This window comes from Paroedura picta, chromosome 3 (genome assembly GCF_049243985.1).
Source record: "Paroedura picta isolate Pp20150507F chromosome 3, Ppicta_v3.0, whole genome shotgun sequence".
Classification (NCBI taxonomy): Eukaryota; Metazoa; Chordata; class Lepidosauria; order Squamata; family Gekkonidae; genus Paroedura; species Paroedura picta.
This window is the reverse complement of record NC_135371.1, coordinates 77,217,301-77,235,305: the sequence shown is the minus strand read 5'-3', so window position 1 is coordinate 77,235,305 and position 18,005 is coordinate 77,217,301. Positions and strand designations below refer to the sequence as shown.

The 18,005-nt window shown below is 44.7% G+C and overlaps 1 protein-coding gene across 4 annotated transcripts in view; it reads right to left on the bottom strand.

Annotated features, from left to right (window-relative positions):
* LOC143832287 (LON peptidase N-terminal domain and RING finger protein 3-like) overlaps positions 1 to 18,005 on the bottom strand; it is a 133,847-nt gene that overhangs the window by 41,986 nt on the left and 73,856 nt on the right. For 3 of the 4 annotated variants that reach the window (XR_013229184.1, XM_077326497.1, XM_077326496.1), the window contains exons 4-8: positions 10,066 to 10,192; positions 9,624 to 9,827; positions 6,722 to 6,824; positions 4,352 to 4,466; positions 954 to 1,075 (exon numbers count right to left, since the gene is read on the bottom strand). Coding sequence is in view for 3 of the 4 variants with exons in the window: in XM_077326497.1 (XP_077182612.1) it covers positions 954 to 1,075; positions 4,352 to 4,466; positions 6,722 to 6,824; positions 9,624 to 9,827; positions 10,066 to 10,192 (671 nt within the window). In the remaining variant the exon portion in view is untranslated. The remainder of the gene's footprint in view (positions 1 to 953; positions 1,076 to 4,351; positions 4,467 to 6,721; positions 6,825 to 9,623; positions 9,828 to 10,065; positions 10,193 to 18,005) is intronic. The other variant, XM_077326498.1, reaches the window with a different exon arrangement.

Genomic DNA, 18,005 nt, shown 5'->3' with positions numbered 1-18,005 from the left:
GACCCTGTGCATACCATCCTCACACTTCTTAGTATTTACAAAGGAAAAATTACAACATGGAATATGCAAATACTAATAACTGTATTTTAGTACTGTATTTTATGTGCATGTGCCTTGCATTGTTGTAAACTTCCCTGAATCCATATGGGGAGAAGCAATATAGAAATGTAATAATGATGATGATAGAGGAATAAATAAGAATATTGGCGATTTAACCAGATACTCTTGAGGTTGTTTGTTTGATGTTTTTGTTCAAGGAATCATACAGTAAGGGGTGACACATAATAGCATAAGTGCAGAAAGAAGGGTCATACAAAACAAACAATGATGGGATGCAACAGCTCATTTAATAAAAGAACAAAAAGAAAATCCTTAAATTTGTGAGACCATATGACTATCACATAACATTTCTGCATGTATGGTATTTGGTATGCTGAATATGTTTCTTAGAATAATTTCCTCAGATCATAAAGATGTCTCCACTGTCAATGCTCTTCAATATAAAGGACGATCACCAATTTACTAGCTAGAAGCTCCAAATAAATAGCCAAATACCGTGCCATAGCATGCAAACTATGACAAAACTGTGCTACTGGAAATTTGCCTTAGATAATCTTGACATTTTTAATAGTTTTAATGTTTTAAATGTTTGATTTTAAGTGTTTTTATTGTTGGACATTTGTACACTACCATGAGTTGCTGAATTATGTTTGTGTAAACAGTGTGAGTTTTGTAGTTGGCCTGGAGCCGTATTTTAATAAATCATCATCAAGCTGGAAAACATGGCTGATTACTTTTAAGTTTTAGCTTTGGGTGCACTACCTAGAAGCTCCATGACAAGGAACTATTCCTGCAAACCACTGGAAAAAAATACAGCTAGATAAGAACCCCTCCCATTTCTATAACATGCTGATACAAATATGAAAAGATTTTCCTCTAATGTTTATATTTACTTGGAGAGTTCAGCCATCTCAGTCTGGTGGATCTGCTTCCTGTCTGCCAACTGTGAGGGAAAGATGGTCGACATGAGCTCCTCCAATACTACTGTTGTACTGTACTTCCGAGCCTTCAGGTACTGGAAGAAATTTTTTAAAAAATTAAAGAGAATGGACCCCTCTCTAATGGCTCCCCTTCCTTAAAAGTTACGTCATGTCCTAGTTTTGACAACAAAGACTACAAACCCCCAGGTCAGCAGGTTTTCAAATAAAAATGGAGCTAATCCTCTGCAGAAACTTTAAAAGGTGGCATTCTTGGAGGAAACTTCGGTGCTCGATCCATATCAGTCTGGTTTCCATCCTGGCCACGGGATAGAGATGGTGTTGGTCACCCTGCTGGATGACCTCCATCGCCGGCTGGATAGGGGCGGGTCGGGAGTGCTAGTTCTTCTGGACCTGTTGGCTGCCTTTGACATCGTGGATCATGAATTGTTGGTCCATGGCCTGGCCGGCACAGGGATACGGGGCACAGCCTTCTGCTGGATACGCTCCTTTCTTGAGAATCGGACCCAGAGTGTTTCAGTGGGGGATGAATTCTCGCGATCCTACAGACTCCCTTGTGGGGTCCCTCAGGGTGCGGTCCTCTCCCCCACATTGTTTAACATCTTCATGCGCCATCTGGTCCAGCTGGTACGGAGCTTTGGGTTGGGTTGTCATCAGTGCGCTGACACCCAGTTCTATCTCCTCATGGACAGCCACTCACTCCCCCCCCTGGAACCATTCACCAGATGTTTGGAAGCAGTGACAGAATGGTTCGAGCAGAGTCGGCTGAAACTCAAACCGTCCAAGACGGAGGTCCTGTGGCTAGAGGTAGGGGGTGGGGTCAGGAAGCGCGCTTACCCACCCTGGCAGCGGCGCAACTTACTATCGTGTCCCAGGCCAGAAATCTGGGTGTAACCATTGATGCCTCCCTGACTATGGAGACGCAGGTCAAGAGAGTAGCCGGCCAGGCGTTTTTTCACCTTCGCCAGGCCCAACTACTAGCACCCTACCTATCCCCCGAACACTTGGCCATGGTGATCCATGCAACAGTCACCTCCAGAATAAATTTCTGTAACTCGCTCTACGCGGTCCTACCCTTGTCCTTGATCTGGAGACTTTAGCTAGTGCAAAATGCAGTTGGCTAGGGTCTTCACTGGCACACCTTGGATGGCCCACATCCAGCCTGTCCTGAGGCAGCTGCATTGGTTGCCAATTGCTGTCTGGATCCGGTTCAAGGTTTTGGTTTTAAGCTTTAAAGCGTTACGTGGGTTGGGACTCACATACTTGAGGGACTGCCTATCGCCATTATGCCCCCCGCAGGGCCTTACACTCTGCGGGTGAAAATTTACTGGTCGTTCCCGGCCCCAAGGAAGCGTGCCTAGCCTCAACCAGGACCAGGGCCTTTTTGGTCCTGGCCCCCTGACCTGGTGGAATGAGCCAAGTATGCAGAAAAATCACTTTAGCCTCCCTTGTGCCCCCATTTGCAGATTAGGTGATCTTCAGTTGGGAGTCTCATTTGTCTATTAGAATATAAAATACGTAACTAGGAGAAAGGACTGGAGGTAGATAGCTAGGTGCCAGCTTGTAAGAGAACCTGTAACTCCTTTTTCTCTAGACTTGTGCAACTCACTCTATGCAGGGCTTCGCGTGAGATTGATCTGAAGACTCCAACTGGTCTCCAAATGAAGATTCCAAATGCTCCAGCATTTGTTCTTACATGGACCCAGTGGAGGGTACATATGACACCAGTCCTTGGCTCCAGATTGGAGACCGGATTAGATTTAAGGTCTGGGACCATCATAACTGTGGAACAGTCTCTTCTACTATGGTCCACATTTCAAAATCTACTCAGGGTCCCCGGCCCCAGAAAGGTTAGACCAACCTCAGCCACGGCATGGGTTATTCAGCCCTGGCCCCAGCCTGGGAGAATGCTATGCCAGTTGAGACCAGGGCCCTGTGGGGCCTTAATCAGTTCCACAGGGCCTGCAATTCATCCATAACATCCATAACATTTAATCAGCTGGCCTCCCCTGACGTACATCATGGGAAGACACATCTGACCCCAAAAGGATATCTTCCTTAATATTTAACTAGTGATGGATGGGCATTTGAAAATTTTAATGTAAATTATGATTTTTAATTGAAAAGTATTTTGTGAATTGAAGTTACCCATCCTGAGCCTTGTGCAAAGGGCAGGTTAGAAAAATAAAGATTAATATTATGATTATACTAGAATTATAGCCCATTGTAGCTGATACAACGGGTGCTAGTGGGGGGGGATAGCAAAGAGACAGGGTGGTAGAAAGGAAGACAGTGATTAAGATAGAGAGAGCCTGGCATTGGGAAGAGGAAGGGGAGGGGTTGTCCAGTCTGTAAGGGCATGAGGTTGGATATGTGTGCTGTAGAGGGGGGGAGTTGTGGTGGTGTGGTGACAAATGAGGACATGGGTGTGGAGAGATGGGTGTCACGAACCTGTGGTTTGGAACATTAGTTGAATGTGGGAGAGACTGACCTTACGAAATTGTGGCATAGTGGTTACAGATGAGCTCTCAACAACCATGTCTTCAGATATGTGAAGGGAAAATCAGACTGGAGACTCTTAGGGGGAGATTACATGGCAACCAATTCCTCCCAGTTCTCATTTCCCTTCTTGTGTGAATTAGGCCACAGACACCGAAATGTCCCCCTGCCCTAATCCACATGGGGTAGTCACAGTACACAGAGGTCCACCTTGCTCCTTCTGTCTCCATCTTTTTACTGTTGATATAATGTTATGTGCCCACATGCTTCTTTCACTGTTGCCCCTTAGAAGAAGAGTTGGATTTTTGTACCCTACTGTTTACTACCAAAAGGAGTCTCAAAGTGGTTTACAAACACCTTTTCCCTTCATCTCCCCACAATATACAACCTGTGAGGGATGTGGGCCTGTGAGAGGTCTGAGACAACTGGGAATGGGCAGCAGTGACCCAGCAGGCCTCAGGTGTCTCAAAGCAGTTTCCAACTACCTTCCCTTCCTCTCCCTGTAACAGACTCCCCGTGAGGGCGGTGGGGCTGAGAGCTCTGAGAGAACTGAGAATGGTCCACAGTCACCCAATAGGCTTCAGGTGTCTCTGAGCAGTTTAAAATCACCTTACCTTCCTCATCCCATAATAGGCTCCCTGTGAGGGAGGGCTGCTAGGGAAGGCGGCAAGTGTAGGGGCTGGCCTGATCAGGATGCTGTTCTGGCCGCACCCTAATTGGCCAGTATTCAAGCATAAACACCCCAGAGGGGCGTTTCACAAATTTATAGAGGAGCTATGGATAAGGATTGTATTTAGAAGAGGTTTCAGGCAATTAGAAATGCCCTTTCCCTCATGCTGCTAGGTTCATCTTACCTCTCTCAGACTCTGCTTGCAAAGTGGGCAGTTGGGCCTGTGGTCAAGGCTGCGTTCCACACACTCTTTGCAGAAAGTATGGCCACATGGTGTCGTTACTGGCTCAAAGAACATACTGCAAACCAATGAGAGGAAGAAAAAGATGAAGTGGCAGGTATGTATTATTAGGCCATTGAAGGAAGATCTAGCACTCAAGTAATGAGTAATGAGCATCCTCCAGGATCTGATGGCTTTAGGCATAAACTGTAATATGCAAAAGCAAGGAAGCTTTCCCAAGTAGAAGTTTGAAAACTTCCCATGAGGAATGTAAAAAATGTCATAATGGCCTTTATTTGATAACACTAATTCTGTTGAGTATTTGAGATCTGCAGCATGACTATCTGAGTTTTGCACTGAAAGGGAAAAAAGAAGAGTTGATTTTTTTATACCCCACTTTTCACCACCTGAAGGAGTCTCAAAGCAGCTTACAATAGTTTTCCCTTCTGCTCCCTACACTCTGTGAGATAGGTGAGGCTGAGAGAGCTACTGTCAGGACTGCTCTGTGAGAACAGAACTATTAGGGCTGTGATGAACCTAAGGTCACCCAACTGGCTGTGGAGGAGCGGGGAATCAAACCCGGCTTGCCAGATTGGAAGCCATCACTCTTAACCACTACACGCTGACTCTCCTGCATGGTATCTTTTACATAGAATGATGTCTTCTGCTTTCCATAGCTACTACTGGCTTACATGAAGAACAAATTCATTGACTCCATACTTATTCATTGACTCCATACTTATGAATGTAGATATCTGTTACCAAAGAAGGGATAATTTTGCCAACCTATCTCCATAGTTATTCCCAATTTATAAGGGGTTTCTACTGTCATCAGCTGCATGTTCAAATCTCAGGGACATGATGAGATCTTGTGGGGAGAGACCATGGCTGGGTGATAGAGGAGACCATAGATTCAGTCTCTAACATTTCCAATTAAAAGGGCCTCAGGGAACAGTTGCTAGGAAATACCTTTCTCTGCCCAAGAACCTAGAGAGCTGGTGCCATTCAGAATGACAATAGTGAGCTACATGAGCCAAGGATTTGGTAAAGACATTCAGCTATCCAGATTGTTCAAAGACTAAATCTGTCTGGTTGGGAATCCAGTGAAAACTCTAGTCAGGGTAGAATGCTCTCTTACAGGGATGGTTGCTTTCTACAGCATACATTCTCCTCTTTCCACCCAATGGAAACAGATTGGCAGGCATAAAACAAATCTGCGTGCAACAAGAGCACAGCAAGAGATCTGAGCTCTGTTCAGGATCCCAGCTCATAAAAACAATTTGGTCTCATGTGACAGAGGACTGCTCAAGTGTGTCCTTTAGATCTGAAAAAATATACTTAAATACAGCATGTTGTCTAGGAAAGGGCCAAAACTCAGGGTCGCAGCAGAGGCTTCACATAGATATGATCATGAATAAAAGGTAAAAAGGTAAAGGCATCCCCTGTGCAAGCACCGAGTCATGTCTGACCCTTGGGGTGACGCCCTCTAGTGTTTTCATGGCAGACTCAATACGGGGTGGTTTGCCAGTGCCTTCCCCAGTCATTACCGTTTTACCCCCCAGCATTTGGTAGACCTCATTTACCAACCTCGAAGGGATGGAAGGCTGAGTCAATCTTGAGCCGGCTGCTGGGATCGAACTCCCAAGCTCATGGACATTGCTTCAGACAGCATTTCTGCTGCTTACCACTCTGCACCACAAGAGGCTCCTATGATCATGAATACCTCTGCTTAAAAGAATTCAAGATTCACAGTATTAAGGCACCTTTGGCCCTAAAAAGCTGCTTTACATTATTAAACTAGGCCAACGATTGTCATTACCATATAAGACCATGCCTGCCAATCACCTTCCTGCAGTCTTGTAATGATGTAGCATGAACTATCTTAGGGAGGGGACCATGGCTTAGTGATACAGCTTGTTCCTCTTTGGCCATGTTTTCCAGACAATTCCAGGACAAAAGAAAGCAACTTCAGATTCTCCAGAAAGTATGCAGAAAACCTTTGGTTCAGTCTCTGGCATCTTCTTCTTCAGATATATTTCTCTAGTTAATCCCAAAAAGCCAGTGCTTGTCAGAGCTAGACAGACAAATAGTCCTATATTGTATATGGCAGGTTCATATTTACATATAACCCCCTAATTCTTTAAACCCCCTAAGACAAGAATGGTCAGTAGGCTGATCTCAAAGTACTTTTTACAAAGTACTTTTTCTAATCAAACCCTCTTGAATTCTACCATCTATCTTTTGCCTACAAAGTTGCATTCGTGATTGACAAAGTATTTACACCAGGGAATATGGGTAAACCGTCAGCTGCTAATATCACAAAAAAAAACAAACCGTATACAAAGAGAACACTCCAGGTCTGATGTACTCAAATGGCTCTTAATGTCCTGTGTGGACTTTGCTCCTGGTGTTCCTGCTTTTGCTCCCTTCTCAGTATCTAGATATAAAAAATAAAGTTTGGTTTTTTTTTTAAATTAGCCTCACGCATCATTCTTTTCTCCACCATATCCCAGCATCGCTAACTCATTTGGGAAGGACAGTTCTATCATAATGGCTTTACACATAAGCAACTGGAATACAGAAATCAGAGAAGAAAAACAGAATGAACCTATGTTCTCTTGGTTTTCATCCTAGAGATTGTAAGGCCAATTTTGGTCACAATTCACAATTCAATGGCAAGTGAAATTGCACAGCAAAAGTAACTTGATACACAACAACCAAGTGGAAATAGTGTGAGGAGATGGTAAGGGGTGGGACAAGCTAGATGACTGGGCAGCCACTGGGCAGATGGCTAATCAGCCTGGAGGAAGACACAGGCATCAGCCATACAGGTTACCTGATTGGCCTGTAAACGTTTATGCCAAACTCCTCCCACGACACTTTAGTCCTTTTATTTATATAATAATAACTAGGGGCAAAGCCCGTTGTATCCAAGAATACAGCGGGCGCTAGAGCTTGGCAGTGGGAAGAAGAAGGGGAGGAGTAGTCCAGTCTGTAAGGGCATGGGGTTGAATGTGTGTGTTGTGTGGGAGGTTGTGGTGGCATGGTAGCAAATGAGGGCATGGGTGTGGAGATATGGGTGTTAAGAACCTGTGGTGTGGAATGTTCGTTGAGTATGGGAGAGGACTGACCTTTAGGAATTGTGGCATAGTGGTTACAGATGAGCTTTCCAGAGCCATGTCCTCAGATATGTGAAGGGAAAATCAGACTGGAGACTCTTCTTAGGGGAAGATTACATGGCAACCAATTTCCCCCAGTTCTGCATCATTTCCCTTCTTGTGTGAATTAGGCCACAGACACTGAAATGCCCCTCTGCCCTAATATACATGGGGTAGTCACAGTACACAGATGTCCAACCTGTTCCTTCTTTTCCATTTTTTCACTGTTGATAAAATGTTATGTGCCCACATACTTCTTTCATGGTTGCTCCTTAGAAGAACAGATTTTTGTACCCTATTGCTTACTACCCAAAGGAGTCTCAAAGCGGTTTACAAACACCTTTTCCATTCGTCTCTCCACAATAGTTAACCTGTGAGGTATGTGGGGTTGTGAGAGATCTGAGAGAACTGGGAATGGGCCGCAGTGCCCCAGCAGGCCTCAGGTGTCTCAAAGCATTTTCCAATTGTCTTCCCTTTCTCTCCCCATAGCAGATTCCCCATGAGGGAGGTGGGGTAGTGAGCCTCACAGGGAAGCTGGCAACCCTAAGAGGAAGACTCTCTGTGCACAGCAGTCTTGACCTTAGTAAGGTTTTTTATACTGTTTTTTAATTTGCCAGGCCAAGGTTATTTGCCAGGCCAATAAGTCATTTCAGTTGCCATGTGTCTCCAGACTTTACTTGTTCTCTATTTACAGTTTCAGGCTGTAAATATTTATTTAGATCTTCCTGCACTTTCCAGACACCCAGGACTGATGCTGGTCTGTCTGTCTGCGCCCCAGAATACAAACAGTTGCTGGTAAGGGCTGGCCATAACCCATAGGCTGGGAGGGACACCCCTGCACCACTCCCTACCAACTGCAGGCAAAAATGGCTCATTTGAAGGCTGGACTCTGAGGCATTATATGATTTTGAAGTCCCACCTCCAAACCTCCAGGAATATTTCCAACCCAGGGGTAGCCAACCTACAGGTGTGGCCTGGAGAGCTCCTGGAATTACAGCTTACCTGCAGAGTATAAAGATCAGCTCCCCAGGCAGAAAGGGCTACTTTGGACAGGGTTGTGATATAGAAGAAACATTTAAGGCCTCCCACACAGGTTGTTGTTGAATTGAAAGACTTGAGGCCTACTGCACAGGGTTGTTGTGCAGATGAAGCAGGAGACAAAAGAGCCAGTTTCCTCTGCAGAATAACGCTGTGTAATGGCCTCAAATCTGCAGAGAGTTGCAAAGAAGAAAGACACGGCTTGGCTGTATCTAACCTCCCAGCAGAGCAGTATTTTAAGTGAGAAGGGGCTTTTCTGTGGCCTCCCTGTCAGGCAACTGTTTGGCAGAAGGGGAAAGTCCCCCCCCCTCAAAAGGAATGCCCTCAGGCTCCCCTGTGTTGCTCTCTAAAGGAAAATGCCTCCCTCCCCACAGTCAGGGCCTGTCAGAGGCTCCTTCGCAGCAGGCCTGAAGGACCTCTTGTCAGCTCTGTCAGGGTTCTGAGGCAATTTGCAGTTGGACATGACAGTTAGGAGAGCCTTAGGGCAAAAAGAGCTGGCGCAGCCTCTGTTCTCACCCCCCTTGGCAGCCCTACTGACCTCCTCTCCCTGAAGTGGTTAGGAGCAGACTGGCAGCCGGACTGGGCTGGGTGAATGGAATTTTGGTCTGTCCTGGTGAGGGGCCAATAGGAAGGCGCTTCACGCGCCTCCCCATTGGCTGCTTGGCCTTTGAGTGGCACTTGGAGGGGCTCCTGATTCGCCCCTCCGAGTTTTTATCACGGATAAACCCTCCGAGTTTTTATCACCCGCCCTAACTCCTCCCCAATAGGGCTTTATTTTATAACCGCAGGAGCGCTTAAAGATATTTATATAATTTATTTATATTTATATTCTCATGGTTACAGATATGACCAAAAGTCTTAAGCATAAAACCGATAAATCATAAAAGAATAAAACAATGTTATAGAACAGCGGTCCCCAACCCCCGGTCCGATGACCGGTACCGGTCCGTCGATCAGTCGGTACCGGGCCGTGGCTCCTGCTCATCCTCCTCCCCGGCTGCTGCCTCAGGGGCTGCCCTGCCATTCTGCTGCTGGCTCACCTTTGGTGCTCTCCGGCGGCCGCCATGGCTGGGGCTCCCCATCGGCGTGGCACTGAGCAGCTGCTGCGGCATGGTACCGACAGGAAAGTAAGCGGAGCAGGGGCTCAGGTGGCAGCGACATCCCTCGGCAAAAGACCCCCCCCCGGGTCTCAGTATAATTGTCAAGCGTTGACCGGTCCCCGGTGATAAAAAGGTTGGGGACCACTGTTATCGAACATGACAAAACATACAAGAGAAATATACTGAAGATGAACGTACATATATCTTCTAAAATTCTTAAACATATTGGATAAAATGAATGAGTGGACATATATAGTTCTCATACAGGCAAGAAAGAAATCTCATTTCAGCCGCATTTTCGTAGACCACAATAGTTCATAACAGGATAAAATAGACAAGATCCTTGCCAGTTATATGGATCTGTAGATATCTTCGATCTCACCTTCTTCCTTTTTTGCAGAAACACCAGATATAGACTTCTTCCACAAACACTCTGGCAGGGAAAGTGATGCCAGGTTCTGGCTAGACACAGTTTCTTCCTGCCAAACATCTTGTCTGTCCTTTAAATCCTATGTAATAAGTTAAAAACAAAACAGGATGTAACAAAATAACCATTCCTCATCATACTTCAATATGGGTTTTCCTTTTTTTTCACATGGCTCTCTTTAACCGAAGTGGACAAGTTGCTAGGGTCAGTGAAGGCAACAACTTGTCCCTTAGATCCTTGTCCATCTTGGCTGCTTAGATTGGGCGACAAGAAACTGTGAAACTCTCCCTAACATCGGGAGAATTTCTCGGGAGCCTAAAGAGGCTGTGGCGCACACTCTACTGAAAACAACATCGCTGGACCCACAGGACCCTGTCAGCTACTATCCAGTCTTGCATCTCCCGTTTCTGGGCAAGGTGGTGGAGCGGGCTACAGCAGACCAGCTCCTAGCATTCTTGGAAGAAACTTCAGCCCTTGACCCATACCAGTCCGGCTTCTGACCTGGCCACGGGGTGGAGACCTCAATGTTTGCCTTGGTGGATGATATCTGGCACCAGCTGGATTGAAGCAGATCAGCCATTCTCATGTTTTTAGATCTGTCAGCCGCGTTTGATGTGGTCGACCACGAGATATTGGCCCACTGCCTTGCTCGGGCCAGGATAAGGGGGAACGCACTAAAGTGGCTAGTCTCCTTTCACCGGAACTGGACACAGAGGGTTGTGGTGGGGGAGAAGTTGTCAAGTAGGGTTGGGTGCGGGGGGAGGGGGAGGGGAGGTGTGGGTGCACTGATGCCCGCCGGTGTGCTGATGCTCATGCCTCCCCCCCACATGGCGCGGTGCTCGCTGTGCCAGGAGAGAACGGACGCTTCAGGCGCCGAATCGCCCAACCCAAGTTATCAGCCCCTTCCTGGCTCCCAAGTGGAGTGCCACATCTATATGTGCCCTCCAGCCCAGCTGGTCCGGGGCTATGGGCTGGGTTGCCATCAATATGCAGATGAGACCCAGCTCTACTTCCTAATGGATGGCCTAGGGATACATTTGCCAGATGATTGGAAGCAGTGGCTGGATGGCTCAGGCAGAGTTGCCTGAAACTCCACCCCTCCAAGATGGAGGTCCTATGGCTGGGTAGAATGGGGCAGGACCAGGAAGCGCGCCTCCCATGCCAGGATGGGGTACAATTAACACCAGCACCAGTAGCCAGGAATTTGGGTTTGACCTTTGATGCCGCCCTTTCCAATGGAGGCTCAGGTCACAAAAGTAGCCCGGACGGTGTTTTTTCATCTGCGCCAAGTGCAGCTACTAGCGCCCTATCTGCCCTCCGAACACTTGGCTACAGTGATCCATGCAACAGTCACTTCCAGACTAGACTATGAGGGTATGAATTTACTGTTTGTCCCAGGCACCCAGGATATATGCCTGGCCTTGGCCAGGGTTTTTTTTAGCTCTGGCCCCAACCTGGTGGAATGAGCTCCAGGAAGAGCTAAGGGCCCTGTCAGAGTTGTCAGCTTTCTGCAGGGCCTGCAAGACAGAGCTCTTCCACCAGCCACACGACTGAGGCCAGAGCGGTACCCATTGTTGCCATCTGAGGATTTCTAACTTGTGGCAACTAGGTTCCTCGTTCCCAGGTAGAGCGTTTGACCCATGCAGAACAGGGGAATGGGCTGGTATTTTATTGCTCGCCATCTTGTTATGTTACTATTATTATGTTATTGTATTAATGGGATATTTTAGGGGATTTTATTGTATTTTATTGATTTTATAAACCACTGCAAGACATTTGAGAGTAGTAGTATTTACATATAAATAAATAATTTTTAAAAATATGTATTTTCTTATATTCACCCAGACCAATATGACTAAAGTTGCTAGCTTTGGGATTGACCGCATGTCCTCCAGATCCCCATCCTTTGTGGCTTGTGGAAGTGGGCAACAAGGGGATTCGGAAGTCTCTCAGGAAGAGCGTAAAACACTCCCTTTCTTCAGAGACATTCCTGGAGCATCTAAAATAGGTGGTGATTTGGCCTTTACTGAAAAAAGCATCACTTGATCTGCTGGATCCTACCAACTATAGACTAGTCTCGCATCTAATGTTTCTGGAGAAGGGGGTTGAGCAGGCAGCCAAGGAACAATTACAGGCATTCCTAGAGGAAGAATTGGTCCAGGATCAATTCCAGTCCAATTTCTGGCATGGCCATGGGGTGGAAAGAGCTTTAGTCACCCTCACAGATGACCTACGGGGCAGCTGCACTGATGCAGATCAGCACTCCTTGTGTTACTGAATCTCACAGTAGCATTTGAAACCGTCAGCTATAAGCTTTTGGCTGAGATACACTGGGATACAGGGACCAGTTGTAGGGTGCCAGAGAGCATGATTCTCCTCAATATTATTTAACTAGTTTCAAAGCCCATTTATAAAAACGGGCTTTGAAAGGGGAGAAGGGGGAAGGGTAAGAGACACGCTCCCACCCACTCACCTTTTCCAACCCCCCCCCCCAAATGCGGGCCGGCGCCCTTCCCTCCCAAGGCGAGACAGAACCCCAGGGCCACTCACCGGCTTCGCGCAGCTGCTGTCTGGTAACAGCGCGGGCATGGTCCTGGAGTGGGCAGAAGGCCAGGGCGGGCTGCAGAGGCGGCGGGCAAACGGGCTCCTGGTGGGGCGAGTGTTTTCGGCGGTGGCATTTTCTCACATTTTCCCAGCGTCTTGGTGACGGAAAAGGCCAGTGAAGCGGCTTCACAGCGGCTGGGCTCACAAAGTGCCTGCGAGACGTTAGGGCGGCCGCAAGGGAGCCCCTGGCGGCAGGCTGACGCAGCGAGAGGCGCTTCACGCCTCTCAGCGTGTCAGGCTGCCGAGCAGGGAGCCCCCGGCAGCCGTGCAGAGCGCGGCTGCCAGGGGCTCCCTTGCGGCCGGCCTGATGCGTCAGAGGTGCTTCGCGCCTCCGACGCGTCAGGCCAGTGGCAAACGGAGCAACTGCGAGCCGCGCAGTTGCTCGTGCTGGGAATCGGAGGGACCAATCGGCAGGCGCGAAGGGTCCAATCCGGACCCTTCCTCATCACGGACACTTCCCGCCCTAGAACCCCTTAGCCTTTTATTTAGTCTGTGGCGCCTGAGGCGCCACGGGCGGTTTAAAGATATCTATATGTGCCATCTTGCAGAATTGATCCAGAGGGATCAACCAGGGTGCCACCAGTATACTGATGACACCCAGCTCTATCAATTGATGGGAAATTGGCTAAATACACCACAAAATGTGTCAGGACAGGTATCTGGAGGCCTTTGGCAGAGTTTTTGAACTCACATGTCCTGTGATTGGGGAAGACAGGATAGAGGAGGAATCGTGCCTCCCTTGCCTTGATGGAGTGCAATTAACAGTTTTGCACACCATCAAGAATCTGGCAGTGACGATTCTCTGAAAAGCTTGGAAATTCCAAGCTCCTGGTCCATGGAGGGGTCGAATCGTGGCCGCAATCGACAGAAGTGAGTTTGGGTGTGCTAACCACACATTTTCTGCCCAGAAACCCCTCAGGATTCTCTAGGGCCTTTCTGATGTGGTTCAAAAGCACTGTGTGACCTGGTTCCCAGGAGAGCCTCCACAATTTTCCTAGCTTCTTCTCTTTACTTCTTTCATGTTCACTTATTTTTAATCTAAAAGTAGATTTGAAACTCCCCATGAAGATTGGCAGTTATCCACATTGAATTACTTACGGTGCCAGACCTAGAGCAAAGGCAACTGGCAGTTTTGTGATTAGATCAATGGAACAGTGAGTGGGGAATTCCCCAGATCTTACCTCCCCCTGAGACGAACACTGGGTGTCTTAGGAGGCTTCCTAGACTGGAAGTGAAACAACTTGAAAGGGAGAGCAGGGAGAAAAAATGTTATAAAGGGCTCATATGGTCTATCCAAACAGTTAATACTGTCTCTGGATTTCAACCGAGCAAAGGAAACGATAAAACAAAGAATCCTAGATATCCATCGCCAACAGGATTTCAATCAAGTAAAAAATCCACTTTTTCCAATGCCTCCACTTAATAATTTGTGGCCATTACCTTACTTATCTAATCTTGTTTTCCCAGTACATAGGAGATCATTTACTCTCTTAAGATATAACATGCTCCCATCCGCTTTTAGGGAAGGCTTATTCAAAAAAAATACCCATCTGTGATCGTTTATGCATCTGCCAAGATGGGAGCATTGAGACATCTAAACATGTATTACTCCAATTTAGGCTATACGATCAATTCAGGGGAGAACTTATATCTTCCCTACAGAATAAGCCTAATTCAGAGGCAATCACAGACATGTTGTCAGACAAAAGCATGGAAATAACTTCTGTTGTGGCCAGATTTGCTTGGAGATCAATCAAAACAAGGAAGAGCTGGTTGGATTCGGAGCAACTTAGGTAGAGATAGTCTCAATTGCTTGAGATAATGCTTTTGAGTTTTAAAACCAGAATGATTCTTATAGCTGGAATGTTTTATCTTTTATAATATTTAAGTTATCAATGATTCGTTTATCTGGTTAATGCCAGATGCTTTTATGTACCTTGTAATTTGACTACTGGTCTAGTACCGTAATAATAAAGATTTGACTTGACTTGACTGTTATAAAGAGTGTCTTACTGCGGTTGTTTGCCTCTCGGAGATTGAAGCGCAGATAAGAATGTTCTCGCGGAAGTTAGCCCTTTGCCAGCAGGAGAATTCTGTCTAAAGGCTTCATTGTATCATCAAAAAGTGCCTGGTAGCTGCAGTTATATGGTGAAAATAGTTTCGATTTCATATCAGCAGTTTCAAAGATTTGCTGGATTGACGTGTGACTTCGTTGGATTAAATTCTACAATTGGACCACATTTATTTTCTTTAATCCAGTCCTATATATTTTTTTCTTTTTCCTCCCTATTTTGGGGATGTGAGTTGTTGGACATATTTCTACAGTTGCTGAACTAGTCTTTGAGACTCTGCTGCCACCCGTTGGAATAGAAAATAATTACAGCCATTTAGTTTTTTTATTTTAAGTGAACTGTCTTTCCTTTCCTTTTTCTAAATTCTGGATATATTTGGGACCTATTTTGCCTGCTTTTGGTTTTTCTTTTTGTTTATTCTGTTCCCCCACCCTCGTTGGTACACTCTTTTCTTTTATATTTTACATTACTCTCATTTTTATTTTTATTTTATTCTTTTCTCTTGTTGGAAAATGCAATGGTTACTATTTTGGGAACTCTCGTATTTTTCTTATAATATTTTTCTTTTAGTTGGCTTTTTCCTTTCTCCTGGATTTTTCAATATTTTTGCCTTTTTATCCCCCAGTCTCACTTTTTGCTTTCTTACTCCCCTTTGGGATTAAAAAAAAAACTTTTGGAATTATTTATGTTTAACATAACTTCTTTTCTTTTTATTATCAGGTTAAGCACATAACTGAAGTGCCTCATGTTACAAGGAGGTACTGCAACCTAGTTGTGATTTATGAGCCATCAAGGAGGCAGTACAGAACACTGGGGTAGAATTGCAAACTGTGGCTTAACCATCTTGTTTGATTGGTTGAAAGTTATATACTGGGTATATCCCAAAATACAGTTGATATAATATCATATTTCTATAATTAACTGACTGCTAATTAATGTGGTCTGCAAATGATGTATGTCTGAGAAAAGAGATAGAAATCTCCCAAAGCCAAATAGGTCACTGAGAAAATTTTTTACGGTTGACGTAAAGACTTCTTTTGAAGACAAAAGAAGGAGATGTCAGTGACTGCCAAAGCAAAAAAACTCAAAGATAAAGAGAAAAAATTAGCAAGGTTGAAAAAACTACAAGATAAAGCCGATATGGTAGAATCGGAATCAGAAGTATCAGAGGAAGGAGAAAGTATAGACATGGCAAAGATAGCTCACCTATTGGAGAAACAAAGCAAGGAACTCAAAACGTCTACAGAAGAGGCGCTTAAATATCAACTGAAAGAGCAATCCAAGGAGCTTTCTAAAGAATTCCTAGACTGCAAGAAAGAACTTTCTGATAGAATAGACAGGATTAAAACACTAGTAGATGAAAACACAAAACAACTCAAAGAACATAAGGATAAAATTGCAGAACTTCAAAATTGGAAAATAGTAGCAGAAGAGAAATTTGAAGTGTTTGAATCTGAAGTACGAGGAATGTCCAGATTAGGGGTGCTCTGGAGTCGTTTAGCAAGGAAGATTTGAAAGGAGAACTGACTACAGCAATAGAAAAATATCTAGAGGATGACGAGATACAAGTTGAAAAAGCATATATAGAGTACACTCGAGAGCTGAGAAAAGGAACAATCAACCAAGTGACATTTTAATCAGTTTTGAGACAAAGTCTGCAAAGTTCGCATTCCAACAAAAACACAGAAAAAACCCTCTGGGAAAACCAAGAAGTCAAGATCTTTCAAGATCTACCATTGGAGACACTCCATAAAAGAGCACAATTTTATTTACTTCATCAGATTCTGATTGGGCATAACATCAGATATTTCTAGATAATTCCATTTGCATTGGAAGTCATTTTACCAACCGGAAGAAAAATTATAAAAACCATAAAAGCAGCACAAGAATTGGCAGACACTCTAGCCAAAGGATCTCAGCTTGAAAAAGAACAGAAAAAGCAGTCAAATCAACAAGACCCACACAGATATCTGGATCAGAAGCTATACCAAAGAAATAAAAATGGAATCATTACACTCTCAGATGCTAGCAGCTTTGTTTTGGTGAACTTTTACGCTCCCAATAATGCCAAAGAAACTTTTTATAAGGAATTTTTTGCACAACACTTGGGACTTATTTGAGAACCTAGTAATGATAACTGGGGACTTTATGCAAGAAATAAATGATGCCATAAATGCAGTAAAAGTTCAAAGAGCCTCAGGACCTGATAGGTTAAGTGCAACCTACTATAAGAAAATGGGATACATGATTTCACCCTTTTTGTAGCAATTATTAAATGAAACTATAGATCAACCTGAGAAGTCTCTTCCAAAATCCTGGCAACAAGCTTCCATAGCACTTATTTATAAAGAAGGTGGAAACGTGACATCACCTAACTCTTATAGAACAATTCCTTTGTTAAATGTGGATAACAAAATTTTGGCAAAAATCTTAGCAGAAAGATTGAAAAGATGTATCGGGGATATTGTACATCAAGACCAAATGAGAAGTAACATACAATTTGTTTTAAATGTTGCAGAGTACATACAAAAGGAAAAGCTAAAAGCTGCTTTTATATTTCTGGATGCAGAATATGCTTTTGATAATGTTTGCTGGGACTTTTTATTTGAAACTCTAAAAGCATTAACCTGTGGAGATATTTTTTTTATTTAATCAGACAGATATATTTAGATCAAGAAGCAAGAATCTTGGTGAATAGAGTGCTCACAAAGCAGCCTATCAAAATAAACAAAGGTACTAGGCAAGGATGTCCATTATCTCCATTATTATTTAACTTGGTTTTAGAAATGTTGGCAACCAGGCTTCAAAACACAAAAGAAATTACGGGAGTGAGGATTGAAGTAAAGAATTCAAATTGAAATTCTATCTCTGCACCCAAATTTTTGGCTTTTATTAAAATCTCTGGTTTGAAAGCAAATGTGCTTTACACTGAATTTTGAGATGTCCAAGATCATCATTGTTATGAATTATATGTGTGTATTTCAATTGGTGAAAGCTAGATGTGCCTTCTATTTTTGGATGAAAAGGGATAATGGAGAGGAATTTGGAGAGGAGCCAGACAGTTGGCAAGTGAGGAACTGGAACACTTTAATATCTCAAGCTACAAAGGACTGGCGTGGCTGTGGCAGCTGGTCTGTGGGCAGTGGGGGCAGCATTGTGGCTGTGTTCTGGCCTATGTTGGCCCGTGCAGACTCCCCTGTTTATCAGTACGGAAAAATG